We start from the raw sequence: 14075 nt of genomic DNA, 5'->3' as shown, positions 1-14075 counted from the left end.
ACCTCTTCTTTCATTATGAATAAAGTTTCAAGAATTCAATTTATTTGCAAAATGTATGAATCAACAAGTTTTTTTCTGCATAAAGCAGTCCAACATGACTTTCAAATCTATTTATATAATAGAAGACCCCTAGAGACTTACAGGACCTCTTCTTTTCATCGTGAGGAAGGAAAGAATTCCATGTCTGTGCAAAATGTATGAATCAACAAGTTTCTTCCACATAAAATAGTCCACCATGATGGTTTTCTACATAAAATACCATATATAGAATAGATGTCCCTTAGGGTCTACAGGACCTCTTCTTTCATTGTGAATAAAGTTTCAAGAATTCAATTTATTTGCAAAATGTATGAATCAACAAGTTTTTATGTACCGCGATCGTATGCCGAGAGACTTATACGTGTACGTATTAGAAGAAATGGTAGTCTGTCTGAGCCACACTTTAGTTTGGCTAAGGTTTCTTTCATTATGGATAAAGTAGCAAGAAAGTATTCAATTTATTTGCAAAATGTATGAATCAACAAGTTTTTATGTATCACAATCCTATGCCTAGAGACATATATGTGTACGCATTAGAAGAGATCACAGTCTGTCTGGGCCACACTTTATCCTTTCCATAGCGATATTCTATATAAAACAGTCCTCCATCAGTATTTTCTACATAAAAGAAGACCTCCATGGTGGCCCATCTATAGAATAGAAGTACCCTAGTGTCTACAAGACATATTCTTGGATTGTGAATAAGGCGCTAGAAAAACTTCCGGTTTTGTGCAAAATGTATGAATCAACAAGTTTTTTCTGCATAAAGCAGTCCAACATGACTTTCAAATCTATCTATAGAACAGAAGTTCCCTAGGGTCTACTGGAACTCTTCTTTTCATTGTGAGGAAGGAAAGAATTCCATGCCTGTGCAAAATGTATGAATCAACAAGTTTCTTCTACATAAAAAAGTCCACCATGAGGGTCTTCTACATAAAATACCATATATAGAATAGATGTCCCTTAGGGTCCACAGAACCTCTTCTTTCATTGCGAATAAAGTTTCATGAATTCAATTTATTTGCAAAATGCATGAATCAACAAGTTTTTATGTATCCCAATCGTATACCTAGAGACTTATACGTGTACGCATTAGAAGAGATCGCAGTCTGCCTGAGCCACACTTTAGTTTGGCTGGGGTTTTCATGTTCATCTTTATCCTCTTATGTAGTTTCTGATCTTTCCATTCATCTTTCCATACCATAGATTGCCTTTTTGCCTGCTTCCTTTCCTTATAGGTCCGGGATTTCAATGACTTCAGAAAAAAATTTGATTTCCATTGCGGAAATTTTCTTTCACGCAACCATAGACATTTTTCTTTTTCAATTATTTAAAACAAATAATGTTTTTTTAGTATTTTTCTCCTCAGGGAAAACATGATTGCGATTTACAAACGTTTAAATATTCAAATTTGTAAACAGCCTTCCCTTCTACTCCCCTCTGGGCTTTGAGAATTACTTATCAATTTCCTTTGTTGCCGTCGTTTCCTCTACAGCCAAACAGCTTACAAAGGTTAAAACAATTACCTAAGCCATTAGAAAATCGAAAAAAAACACAAATCCATTTGAATTACATGGCAGTTTTGCTATGTGATTATCAGTTTTGAAACAATAAACAAATTGCAAAACGGTTCGATTTTTCATGAATTTTCACTTGATTTTGCGAGTGAGCGAGCGAGAGAATTTTGATATATGGGCTATAATTTCATTGCAAAAAAGCTTGTCATTTCAATTTCAAAAGAAATGAAGAAAAAAAGCGAAAAACGATTATTTAAATGTCGGACATTTGAACTGCTAGATGTTATTGCCGTTACTGCTGATGATTGTATTGATGTGTAATTAAAATCGCACAATTATTTGCCATTAAAAAACAATTAAACAAAAACAACATTGAAAATGAAAAATAGTTTATTAAGCTACGGGAAGCCTAAGTGTATTGCCCGCATACTTATTAAAGTTTTAAAAATCTCTATTAATTGTTTTCTCTTCCTCTCTTTTCCGTTTTTCAGATCTCTCAAACATAGTTCCACATCGTTGGCTCCCCTACAATCGGTGCCATCATCAGCCAGCCTGCGCAGCATAAGTCCTTCACGTCGTAGTGCGAGTAGTAACAGCAGCAGCACGGCCAAACATGAGCAATCACCGGCGGCGCCGCCGGCCGGTACTATTACTGCTACCACCTCTACTGGAGGAGCGGCGACCACACAACAAAATATTACACCATCGGAAAAGGAAAAGAAACGCAAAGAGGTTTCCAGTTCAAGGGTAAAAAAGTTCCAAAGGCATTTCTCTCAGGTGTCGCAAGATGAGAAATTAATAAACTGTAAGTCTTTTTCAAAGGATTGTTTTTGTTTCTTTAAAAAAGCTTAGTTCGTTGCTTTCGAAAGCCTATAGACATTTTATTACAAACATAAATTTTGTGTTTCTTTTGCAGATTTTTCCTGTGCTTTAGTCAGTGATATATTGCTGCAAGGACATCTTTATATAACAGATCAACATTTTGCATTTTATTCAAATGTTTTTGGTTATGTTACTAAGGTGAGCTTTTTTCTCAAATTCTTTGTAAACCAAGTAGCTTTAGGTTTCATGAAGAGCTGTTAAGAGAAATTGTATTTCTGGGTATTACGATTTTTGTTCAAAAGCTTTTAAGTTTTTATAAAAAAAAAATAAAAGGCCAGAACAGAGTCAATCGTCGCTTGCTTCCCAAATGTCAAATTATAATGGAATGCCAGAGCCTCCTAAAGGAGAACGCAGGCGGATTTGCAAAGAGGCTCTGACATTCCTTTATAATTTGACATACGGAAAGCGAAAAAAGCAAGCAACGAGTTAATTGAATTTCGGCCTTAAAGCTTTCAAAGGGTTGTACTAATTCTTTAAGGCCAGAACAGAATCAATCGTCGCTTGCTTTGCTTGCTTCCCCAAATGTCAAATTATTAAGGAATGCCAGAGCCTCTATGCAAATCCGCCTGCGTTCTCCTTTAGGAGGCTCTGGCATTCCTTTATAAGCTTCGTTCCAGTACTTCTTTAATGATAAAAGTGTCAAAAGAGCAATCTGTTGAAAACGAGTCCAACACACACATTTTTCTAAAATGTACGGGAACGGAAAAACGGCAGAAATGTCAAAAAAAAACTGAAACAAATGTCAAAGTCGGCGTGTCAGCCAATCGGAAGCCGGCAAACATGTTGCACATTTTTGCTCGCTCAAATTTGTCGTGTAAAGTTTCTAAAGAGAGAGTCATTCAGCGCCATTTTTGTTCAAAGAGAAGTGAACATTTTGGTGTACGGCAGAGGTGCTCACATTGAAGATGTGTTTCTCCGTTGCTGGCCAAACAACGACTGATGCTTACTCGCAATTTACACTACCGTGAAGGAATGAGCAGCCCTAGTGTACGGGAACGCATCTCGGGAAAAATTTTTCAAAATGTGTAAAAACTTTTTAGTTCTGGAACGAAGCTATAATTTGACATTTGGGAAGCAAGCGACGATTGATTCTGTTTTGGCCTTTAAGGCTTTTTAATAATTCCATTAGATTCAAAGGCCATTTCTTAAGCTTGAATGTATTCCTTAAAGCTTTAAGCTTTCTCAAAAATATTGTATTAATTGTTCTCCTTCTCCCTTCCAGGTTGTTATACCCACATCCTCTGTTACGAAAATCTCCAAAGAGAAAACCGCAAAAATAATACCCAATGCTGTGGGTGTAGCCACCGCCGATGAACGTCATGTCTTTGGTAGCTTTATTAGCCGTGAGGCTGCCTTTCGCCTAATGTGCAGTGTGTGCCCTCCCCTGGGTGGTACGGTGGAAATCTTACCCAAAGACCCGGCAAGCATTGAAATTTCCGAAGAATACTCAGTTGAGGATGATAGTAGCTGTTCGATTAGCGGTAATGAAAGTCCAGCTCAGGCAACAGATAATGCCAATTCCACACATGAAACAAATGAAACTAGTCAAACGATATTAAGACGTACCGTGGGTGCTTCGAATTTAAGTATTGCCGATTGTACAGCAGCAGCAGCAGGTGATAAGCAACGGCACTCTGACATTCCGTTAAATGCCAAAAATGCAGCTTCTTCCTCGTTACATCATGGCCGATCCTCAGCACCAGCCGGAGCATATGCGAATGGTTCGGGCGGTATTGGCCATGTAATTGTATCCTCCATAAATGGTCCAGCCACGGCAATTGGTTGTGCTGGACTAGACAGTAGCAATCTCACATTTATTGCTGGCAACACCTCGACCACTTCGTCGGTTACCACAACGCCAACACCCTCAACATCATCACCCACCACCGTTATGGCAATGCCGAATACCAAAGCTTATCAGGTTTTAAATAAATTCCGCCAGTTGGGTAACAAACTAATGGTCAATGTTAAATTTCCCACTGAAATCCATGTGGTTTATCTGGGGGCAATGCTCACCGTTCTCTTGGCTGTATTTACCATATTCCTATTGTATCGGATATTAGATATAGAAGCGAAAACGAATGTTTATCGATCTCCTGTAGAATTTAATTGGGTAAGTTGGGAAATAAAAAGAGGAGGAGCAGGGGAGAGAGTCGGGTTTTAATTATGTTATTTTTTTCATACTTCCAGCGTTCCGGCAATGATGATGATATTTTTGCCGAAGCTTTACGTTTCCAAAAACAATTGCAAGTTAAAAGCACTGAAGAAGCTCAGAATATACTTAAAACGAATTTAGAACAAATCGCTAAGGTGAGTGAAAGAGAGAGAGAGAGAGAGAATTATGTTAATTTGACTTCAGATTTAGTAGCCTAAAGGTGTGAACAGAATGAAATACGCCGCTTTTTTCACGCTCAGTTTCATGTAAAAGATTAAAGGTCAAGTACTACCTAATTCAAATGCTGTCTAATTCATTTGAATTAGGTAGTACTTGACCTTTAGTCTTTTACATGAAACTGAGCGTGAAAAAGCGGCGTATTTCATTGTGTTTCTACCTTAAAGGCCTCGACACATATGAAGCATGGCATTCTTGCTGAAGTCATATCTGATAAAAGACGAAAGACCAAGTTCGACATAATAAAAAGATTTCAGAATCACATTTGAATTAGGTCGAACTTGGTATTTAGTCATTTACCAGATATGACTTAAGCAAGTATGTCATGCTTCTTATTTGTCGAGGCCTTAAGTTCATTTAGTAGAACCTTAATTTTATTTAGTGAGTCATACAATTGAACTAGTTCTTTCATACACTGCTATTTATCAGGTTATTATTTTAATTTCTGATTTTTCACTGACCTCAGTTACTTTTTTAACTTTGTAGAGCTTTCTTTTTAGTTCCTTGTAGTTCCCTTAAAGTTCCGTCGCTTTTTCCAGTGAATCATTCAATTGAACTAGTTTGTTCATACAGCACCACTATTCGCCATGTTATAAATAGCTTCATTTATAGACAATTGTGTTTTATCTTGTCTCGTACAAAATCGCCAGACATTTTTGCTAAGACCTATTTTGATGATATTTTGATAGATTTATAATGTTTTTCAAAATTTATTTTAAGCTTAGGGGGGGGGGTGGGGGGGGCTTATTATGTTCAATATTTATTATTTGTTGTATTGGAACAACAACAATAATAAATTTACTTTATTTATTTTTATTTCGTATCTTGACAGTTGTTGGAGATAAAAGCTATAAAAATAAAAATATTAGTTGGTCACAATCATTTGTTATCAATTTCTTAATAATTTTCGATTCCATTTTTTGAAAATCGAATGATATTGAAATTATCTACTGTGTCGTAGGTCGTAGAAGCTTAAAAAGGGGTGTAGAAATGCTTATGTTTTTATCTTCCTATTCGCGTGGTTATGGCAGAACATTAAATCCAATATAAAGTACGTTGACAGAAAATAAATATATATTTTTTTAAAAAATGTTAATATTATGAACAAACGAATTGATAAAAATGAACGGGGGAGAATTTGAGAATCAGCAGAAGGTCCTCTTTCAGAATATATTCGGTTCGAATAGGTGTGCAGAGCTTCGTTCAACAAAATCCTTAAAATCTTGAAGGGCTAATTTGAAGTGCTTTGGACTTACAAAAAAAAAAAACAATATCATAACAGCAATTTTATGAACAAACGAATTGATCTGGAGAATCTAAGGCACATTTGGAAATCACTAATGGGTCCTCTTTCAGAATATATTCGGTTTGTCTATGTGTGCAGAGTTTGATTGAACAAAATTCTCTAAATCTTGAAGATCCAAAACTGTGAGCTTTTGAAGAAAATCAAAATTCCCTAAAAGTGTCAATTTTATAAACACACGAATTGATCTGAAAAAGCTGAGGCATATTTAAGGGTCACTAATAAGTCCTCTTTCAAAATATATTTGGTTTGTCCATGTGTGCAGGGGTTGGTTGAACAAACTTATTTGAATCTCCAAGGACCATGTGAGTTGCTCTGTAAAAAATATGTTTTTTTTTTTCTTGAAAAATCTTAATTTTGCAAACAAACGAATTGATTCAGAAAAATTGGAGTATATTCGAGGATCACCATTGCGTCTTCTTCCAAAATATGTTGGGTTTGCCGAAGTGTGCAGAGTTTGGTTTAGTAAACTTCTTTAAATTTTGAAGGACCAATATGGGGTTCTTTGGAAGGAAAAAAATATTTTTCTAAATTGGGATTTTTATGAATAAAGGAATTGATATAGAAGACCTGGGATATGTTTGAGAATCAACAATGAGTTCTCTTTCAGAATATATTAGGTTTGTTCATGTGTGCAGAGTTTGGTTGAACAAAATTCTTTAAATCTTGAAGATCCAAAACTGTGAGCTTTTGAAGAAAATCAATTCCCTAAAAGTGCCAATTTTATAAACAAACGAATTGATCTGAAAAAGCTGAGACATATTTAAGGGTCACTAATAACTCCTCTTTCAGAATATATTTGGTTTGACCATGTGTGCAGTAGTTGTTTCAACAAAGTTATTTGAATCTCGAAGGACCAATGTGAGTTGCTTTGTAAAAAATATGTTTTTTTTTTTTTAAATCTTAATTTTACAAACAAAGGAATTGATCCAGAAAAACTGGGGCATATTCGAGGATCACCAGTTCGTCTTCTTCCAAAATATGTTGGCTTTGCCGAAGTGTGCAGAGTTTGGTTTAGTAAACTTCTTTAAATTTCGAAGGACCAAGAAAAAAGTATTTTTCTAAATTGGGATTTTTATGAATAAAGGAATTGATATAGAAGTCCTGGCATATGTTTGAGAATCAGCAATGGGTCCTCTTTCAGAATATATTAGGTTTGTTCATGTGTGCAGAGTTTGGTTGAACAAAGTTCCTTAAATCTTGAAGCATGAATATAGGGTGTTCTCGAAGTAGTTTTTATTCTTTAAAAGCGTCAGTTTTTTGAGAAACGAATTGATCTAGAAAAACTGTGACACATTTGAGAATCAGCAGGGCGCACTCTTTCAGATTCTAGTTGGTATGTCCATGTGTGCAGGATTTGGTTGAACTAAGTTATTTGAATCTCTGAGGGCCAATATGAGTTGCTTTGTAAAGAAATATGTTATTTTTTTAATCTTAATTTTGCAAACAAACGAATTGATCCAGAAAAATTGGAGCCTACTCGATGATCACCAATGCGTCTTCTTCCAAAATATGTTGGATTTGCCGAAGTGTGCAGAGTTTGGTTTAGTAAACTTCTTTAAACTTCGAAGGACCAATATGGCGGTCTTTGGAAGAAAAAAGTATTTTTCTAAATTGGGATTTTTATGAATAAAGGAATTGATATAGAAGTCCTGGCATATGTTTGAGAATCAGCAATGGGTCCTCTTTCAGAATATATTAGGTTTGTTCATGTGTGCAGAGTTTGGTTGAACAAAGTTCCTTAAATCTTGAAGCATGAATATAGGGTGTTCTCGAAGTAGTTTTTATTCTTTAAAAGCGTCAGTTTTTTGAGAAACGAATTGATCTAGAAAAACTGTGACACATTTGAGAATCAGCAGGGCGCACTCTTTCAGATTCTAGTTGGTATGTCCATGTGTGCAGAGTTTGGTTGAACAAAGTTCTTTAAATCCTTAAGTGCCAATATAGAGTTCCTTGGAAGAAAAAACAATTTTTCTAAAAGTGGCAATATTATGAACAAACGAATTGATATAGGAAAACTGGGGTATATTTGAGAATCAGAAATGAGTCCTTTTTCAGAATATATTTAGCTTGCCCAAGTGTGCAGAGTTTGGTGGAACAAAATTCTTTAATTATTGAAGTGCCAATATAAAGCTCGTTGGAAGAAAAAATAATTTTCTAAAAGTCGCAATATTATGAACAAACGAATTGATATAGAAAAACTGTGACATATTTGGGAATCAGCAAGCGGTGCTCTCTCAGAATATATTTGATTTGCTCAAGTGTGCAGAGTTTGGTTGAACAAACTTCTCTAGACCATGAAGGGCCAATATGCGGTTTTTTGAAAGAAAGAATATTTTTCTCAAAATGGCGATTTTATGAACAAACGAATTGATTTAGAAAATTTGCGACATATTTGAGAATCGGAAGTGGGTTCTTTTTCAGAATTTATTTGGTTTGCCAAAGTGTGCAGAGTTTGGTTGAACAAAGTTCTTTAAATCTTGAAGTTCCAATATAGAGTTCCTTGGAAGAAAAAAATAATTTTCTAAAAATCGCAATATTATGAACAAACGAATTGATATAGAAAAACTGTGACATATTTGAGAATCAGCAAGCGGTGCTCTTTGAGAATATATTTGATTTGCTCAAGTGTGCAGAGTTTGGTTGAACAAAGTTCTCTAGACCATGAAGGGCCAATATGCGGTTTTTTGAAAGAAAGAATATTTTTCTAAAATAGGCTATTTTATTTTATGAACAATTTGAGAATCAGAAATGAGTCCTTTTTCAGAATATATATATAGCTTGTCCAAATGTGCAGAGTTTGGTTGAACAAAATTCTTTAATTCTTGAAGTGCCAATATAAAGCTCGTTGGAAGAAAATATAATTTTCTAAAAGTCGCAATATTATGAACAAACGAATTGATCTAGAAAAACTGATGTATATTTGAGAATTAGCAATGGGTCCTTTTTCATATTATATTGGGTTTGTTCAAGTGTGCATAGTTTGCTAGAACAAAGTTCTTTAAATCTTTAAGGGTCAATATGGAGGGCTTTTGAAAAAAAACATATTTTTAAAAAATAGCAATTTTATGAACAAACGAATTGATCTAGAGAAACTCGGGCATATTTGAGAATCGCCAATATGTTCCCTTTCAGAATATGTTTGGTTTGTCCATGTGTGCAGAGTTTGCTTGAACAAAATTCAAATTTTCCCAAAAATCAATCAAAAAATATTTTTCCCCTGAATCCATGGGGATTTGGGAATTTTTATTGTGACACATTGTCTTGCCGCCGATTATTACACGATTATTATGATTGACCAGCCAATAGCAGCTTAAATTTATCATTTGTTTATTATTGATTACCTAGATAAGAAGTAGCGCTGCCTATGTAGGTACCTGCCTCAATCATATCATGTGTTTGAAAAAAAAAATAATGATTTTTATGGATTTTTTGTTTTGTGACTCATTATCATTGTAGATTTTATTAATTTCTTTATTTCTATTCCAGGTTCGTCGCAGTTTAGAAACCTTATCGATGTTAATCCATGACCGTAGCTCATCGTTTGGTTCCACAAATACCGATGATAGTGACTGAATTTATTATTATTATATAGTATAATATATTTTTTTGTAATTTATAATTGCATATAGTTTTGTAATTAATTATAGTTATTAATTATTTTTTATTGTTTGTTTTCTGTTTTTTCTTAAACAAAAAGCAAATACAATATCCTGTTTATTATTATTTTTTTTTCCTAGTAAATTATTATGCTTAGCCAAGGAGAAAAGTCACATTAAGAGAAAAAGTATGCTTAGGATCTTTGTAATTGTATTTATTATTATTATTGTAATAATAAGTTAAGAATATTATTAAAAAGAAAATAATTCCATTACCGTTAAAAAAGTAATTGTGGGTATATTTATATGAAATTATATGAAAAAATAGAAGAAGAAGAAAAAAACAAGAAACTACACAAGGAAATTTCTAAAGCAAAACTTTTTTTTTTGGATTTTTTGTTACTTTTTGTTATTAAAATTGTTTGATCTATTTTATTTCTTTCAAGTCAAGGGACAGTTATGTATTGGCCCTACTTCTCATTTCCGAGATCTGCTTTCAATGGTTTATAAAAAGGTCCAAGCCAAAGTTTTAAAAAATGCGGGTACATTTTTAGTAAAACGAAAACAAATTTAGAAAAAGTTTTTGTTTAAATAAAAATAATTATAAAAATTCTTTAAGCAAAATTTATATTTGCATTTTTTATATATTTTTTCAAAGCTTTCAAATGCATTTTCCCCAAAAGGAAAAAATATGAATTTGCATTTTCTTGTAATAAACATTATGAATTATTGTAAAATCAAAATATGTGATATAATATTTATAAATATTACAAAAAAAATAAATATTCATTTAAATATTTTATTATCTGCAATTCAAAATGTGTTGTACATATATAGGGGAGAAATTAAAAAATATTTCTTGATTTGAAAAAAAAAACAAAGGAAAATCTTCTAAAAAATATTAAAAATAATTTAATTATTTATATGTGCATAAAAATTTATATAGAATGAATGTATAAATTCGCATGAGGTCTCCTTTCAAACAGCAATAACTCTTCTTTCTAAATATATTTAGTTTGTTCAAGTATGCAGAGTTCCGTGGAACAAAATTCTTCAAATTCTAAAGGTCCAATTTGCAAGAAAATAAAATAGAATAAATATATTTTGAAAAAATCCAATTTTTATAAACAAACGAATTGATCTAGGAAAACTGAGGTATATATGAGAATCAGCAAGGTGTCTTCTTTCAGAAAATATTTGGTTTCTTCAAGTGTGCAGAGTTCCGTGGAACAAAATTCTTCAAATTCTAAAGGCCCAATATGATATAATTTGAAGGAAAATAAAGTAAAATAAATATATTTTGAAAAAATTCAATTTTTATAAAAAAACGAATTGATCTAGGAAAATTGAGGTATATATGAGAATCAGCAAGGTGTCTTCTTTCAGAAAATATTTGGTTTCTTCAAGTGTGCAGAGTTCCGAGGAACAAAATTCTTCAAATTCTAAAAGCCCGATATGATATAATTTGAAAAAATATATTTTGAAAAAAAAAATCAATTTTTATGAACAAACGAATTGATCTAGGAAAACTGAGGTATATATGAGAATCAGCAAGGTGTCTTCTTTCAGAAAATATTTGGTTTCTTCAAGTGTGCAGAGTTCCGTGGAACAAAATTCTTCAAATTCTAAAAGCCCGAAATGATATAATTTGAAAAAATATATTTTGAAAAAAAATCAGTTTTTATAAACAAACGAATTGATCTAGGAAAACTGAGGTATATATGAGAATCAGCAAGGTGTCTTCTTTCAGAAAATATTTGGTTTCTTCAAGTGTGCAGAGTTCTGTAGAACAACATTCTTCAAATTCTAAATGCCCAATATGCTATAATTTGCAAGAAAATAAAATAAATATATTTTGAAAAAATCAATTTTTATAAAAAAACGAATTGATCTAGGAAAACTGAGGTATATATGAGAATCAGCAAGGTGTCTTCTTTCAGAAAATATTTGGTTTCTTCAAGTGTGCAGAGTTTTGTGGAACAAAATTCTTCAAATTTTTGAAACTCATTATGAAGACCTTTTTGCAGACAATTAAGAAAATTCAATACCAATTATTATAAACAAACGAATTGATTTTGGCAAACTGAAATCAGTTTGAGAATCAGCAACATGTCCTCTTTCAGAATGTATTTGGTTTGTCCATGTGTGCAGAGTTTTGTTGAACAAAATTATTGAAATCTTAAAGACACTCTATAATATTTAACAAATTTAGAGAAATTTTTTTAAAAAATGCCAATTTTTATAAACAAACGAATTGATATAGGAAAGTGAAGACATGTTTGGGAATCTGTAATGGCTCCCCAGTCAGAATATGTTTGATTCGTCCATGTGTGCAGAGTTTTATAGAACAAATTTATTTAAATCTTAGAAGACCAAAATTTGGTGCTTTTGGAAGAAAAAAGTATATTTTTTTGTTAAAAAAGTTACAATTTTATGAACAAACGAATTGATATAGAAAAACGGGGGCATATTTCAGAATCAACAAGGGGTCCTCTTTCAGAATATATTCGGTTTGTCTATGTGTGCAGAGTTTGTTCTTTAAATCATGAAGACACTCTATAACCTTAAAAAATGTTAAAAATATTTTAAAAAGTCACTTTTTGTAAACGAATTGATCTAGAAAAGTGAAATCATGTTCAAGAATCAGCACTCGGTCCACGTTCAGAATATATTTGACCTGTCCATGTGTGCAGAGTTTGGTTCAACAAAGTTCTTTAAATCTTGAAGGGTCAATATAAAGCTCGTTGGAAGAAAAATATAATTTTCTAAACATACATATTTGAGAATCAGTAAGGGATGCTCTTTCAAAATATATTTGATTTGCTCAAGTGTGCAGAGTTTGGTTGAACAAAGTTCTCTAAACCATGAAGGTCCAATATGCGGTTTTTTGGAAGAAAGAATATTTTTTTTTTCAAAATGGCGATTTTATGAACAAACGAATTGATTTAGAAAATTTGGGACATATTTGAGAATCAGAAGTACGTTCTCTTTCAGAATATATTTAGCTTGTCCAAGTGTGCAGAGTTTGGTTGAACAAAGTTCTTTAATTCTTGAAGTGCCAATATAAAGCTCGTTGGAAGAAAAAAATAATTTTCTAAAAGTTGCAATATTATGAACAAACGAATTGATATAGGAAAACTGGGCTATATTTGAGAATCTGCAGAGCGTCCTCTTTCAGAATACATTCGGCTTGCCCATGTGTGCAGAGTTTGGCTGAACAAAATTATTTAAATCTTAAAAATACTCCATATGCTGAAAAAAAAAATTTAAATATTTTTAAAAATTTAATATTTTATAATAAAAAAGGAATTGATATAGAAATTTGGAGTCATGTTTGAGAACCTTTAATGAGTCCCGAATCAGAATATATTTGATTTGTTCATGTGTGCAGAGTTTTATAGAGCAAATTTATTTAAATCTTAAAAGACCAAAATGTGGTGCTTTTGGAAGAAAAAAAAATATTTTTTTTAAAAAAGTTGCAATTTTATGGACAAACGAATTGATATAGAAAAACGGGGGCATATTTGAGAATCAACAAAGGGTCCCCTTTCAGAATGTATTAGGTTCATCCATGTGTGCAGAGTTTTATAGAACAAAATTCTTGAAATTGTAAAGACAAAATATGGAGCGATTTGATAAAAATATATTTCGTAAAAATACCAATTTTTTATGAACAAACGAATTGATCTAGAAAATCTGAGCCATATATCTCAATCACCAGTTTGTCTTCTTTCAAAATATATAATCCTTATTTATTATTTTTGTTTATATTTATTTAATTTTTTTTTTAACTAGAAAGTGTGCCAAATTTAAAAGCAAAAATTTTTTGATTGGCAAGATTAGGATTTGAGCTAGAAACCCGTAATGCAAAAATGTATTCCATAACCATAATAATAAATGTTTTGAAAGTAGCAAGAAAATGAACATAAAAACCAGAATTTAGAATTTTAAGAGACAAAAAGCAAGAAAACCAAAAAAACCAACAACTAAATAGAAACTAAATTATTTGACAAGTAAAGCTGGGACTTGGTGCAATATTATGACAAAATTTATAAAAAAAAAATAGTTAAAACATTTTGGACACACTTATGTGTACGTTTTGATAAACAATAACGTGCAAGAGGCTAAAAACTTGACCAGACATAAAAAATAGAAAAAAAACGATTTAAAATTTACGAACAATTTTCGAAATTTTTACTAAATATAAAAAATTTACAAGACAAGCAAGCATACATACCTCTTTGTTAAGAGTAAAATTAAAAAAAAAAACAACAACAAAAACATTTGTAGAAATGCATAGTTTTTATTTCCATTAAAACAAAGCTTTTAGATAAAGAAAATTT

General features: G+C 32.2%; 1 protein-coding gene across 8 annotated transcripts in view; it reads left to right on the top strand.

The window, feature by feature from the left end:
- The window catches only part of LOC141398860 (uncharacterized), a 200000-nt gene extending 186348 nt beyond the window's left edge, over positions 1-13652 (top strand). For all 8 annotated transcript variants that reach the window (XM_073976580.1, XM_073976578.1, XM_073976577.1 and 5 more), the window contains exons 4-8: positions 2048-2361; positions 2473-2576; positions 3661-4551; positions 4629-4748; positions 9623-13652. In XM_073976580.1, coding sequence (XP_073832681.1) covers positions 2048-2361; positions 2473-2576; positions 3661-4551; positions 4629-4748; positions 9623-9709 — 1516 coding nt within the window. In that variant the 3' untranslated portion in view covers positions 9710-13652. The remainder of the gene's footprint in view (positions 1-2047; positions 2362-2472; positions 2577-3660; positions 4552-4628; positions 4749-9622) is intronic.
- Positions 13653-14075: the final 423 nt, after the last annotated feature.

Source organism: Musca autumnalis, unplaced genomic scaffold, assembly GCF_047663935.1.
Source record: "Musca autumnalis isolate F117 unplaced genomic scaffold, ASM4766393v1 scaffold_3, whole genome shotgun sequence".
Lineage (NCBI taxonomy): Eukaryota > Metazoa > Arthropoda > Insecta > Diptera > Muscidae > Musca > Musca autumnalis.
This window is presented reverse-complemented; position numbering and strand designations above follow the sequence as displayed.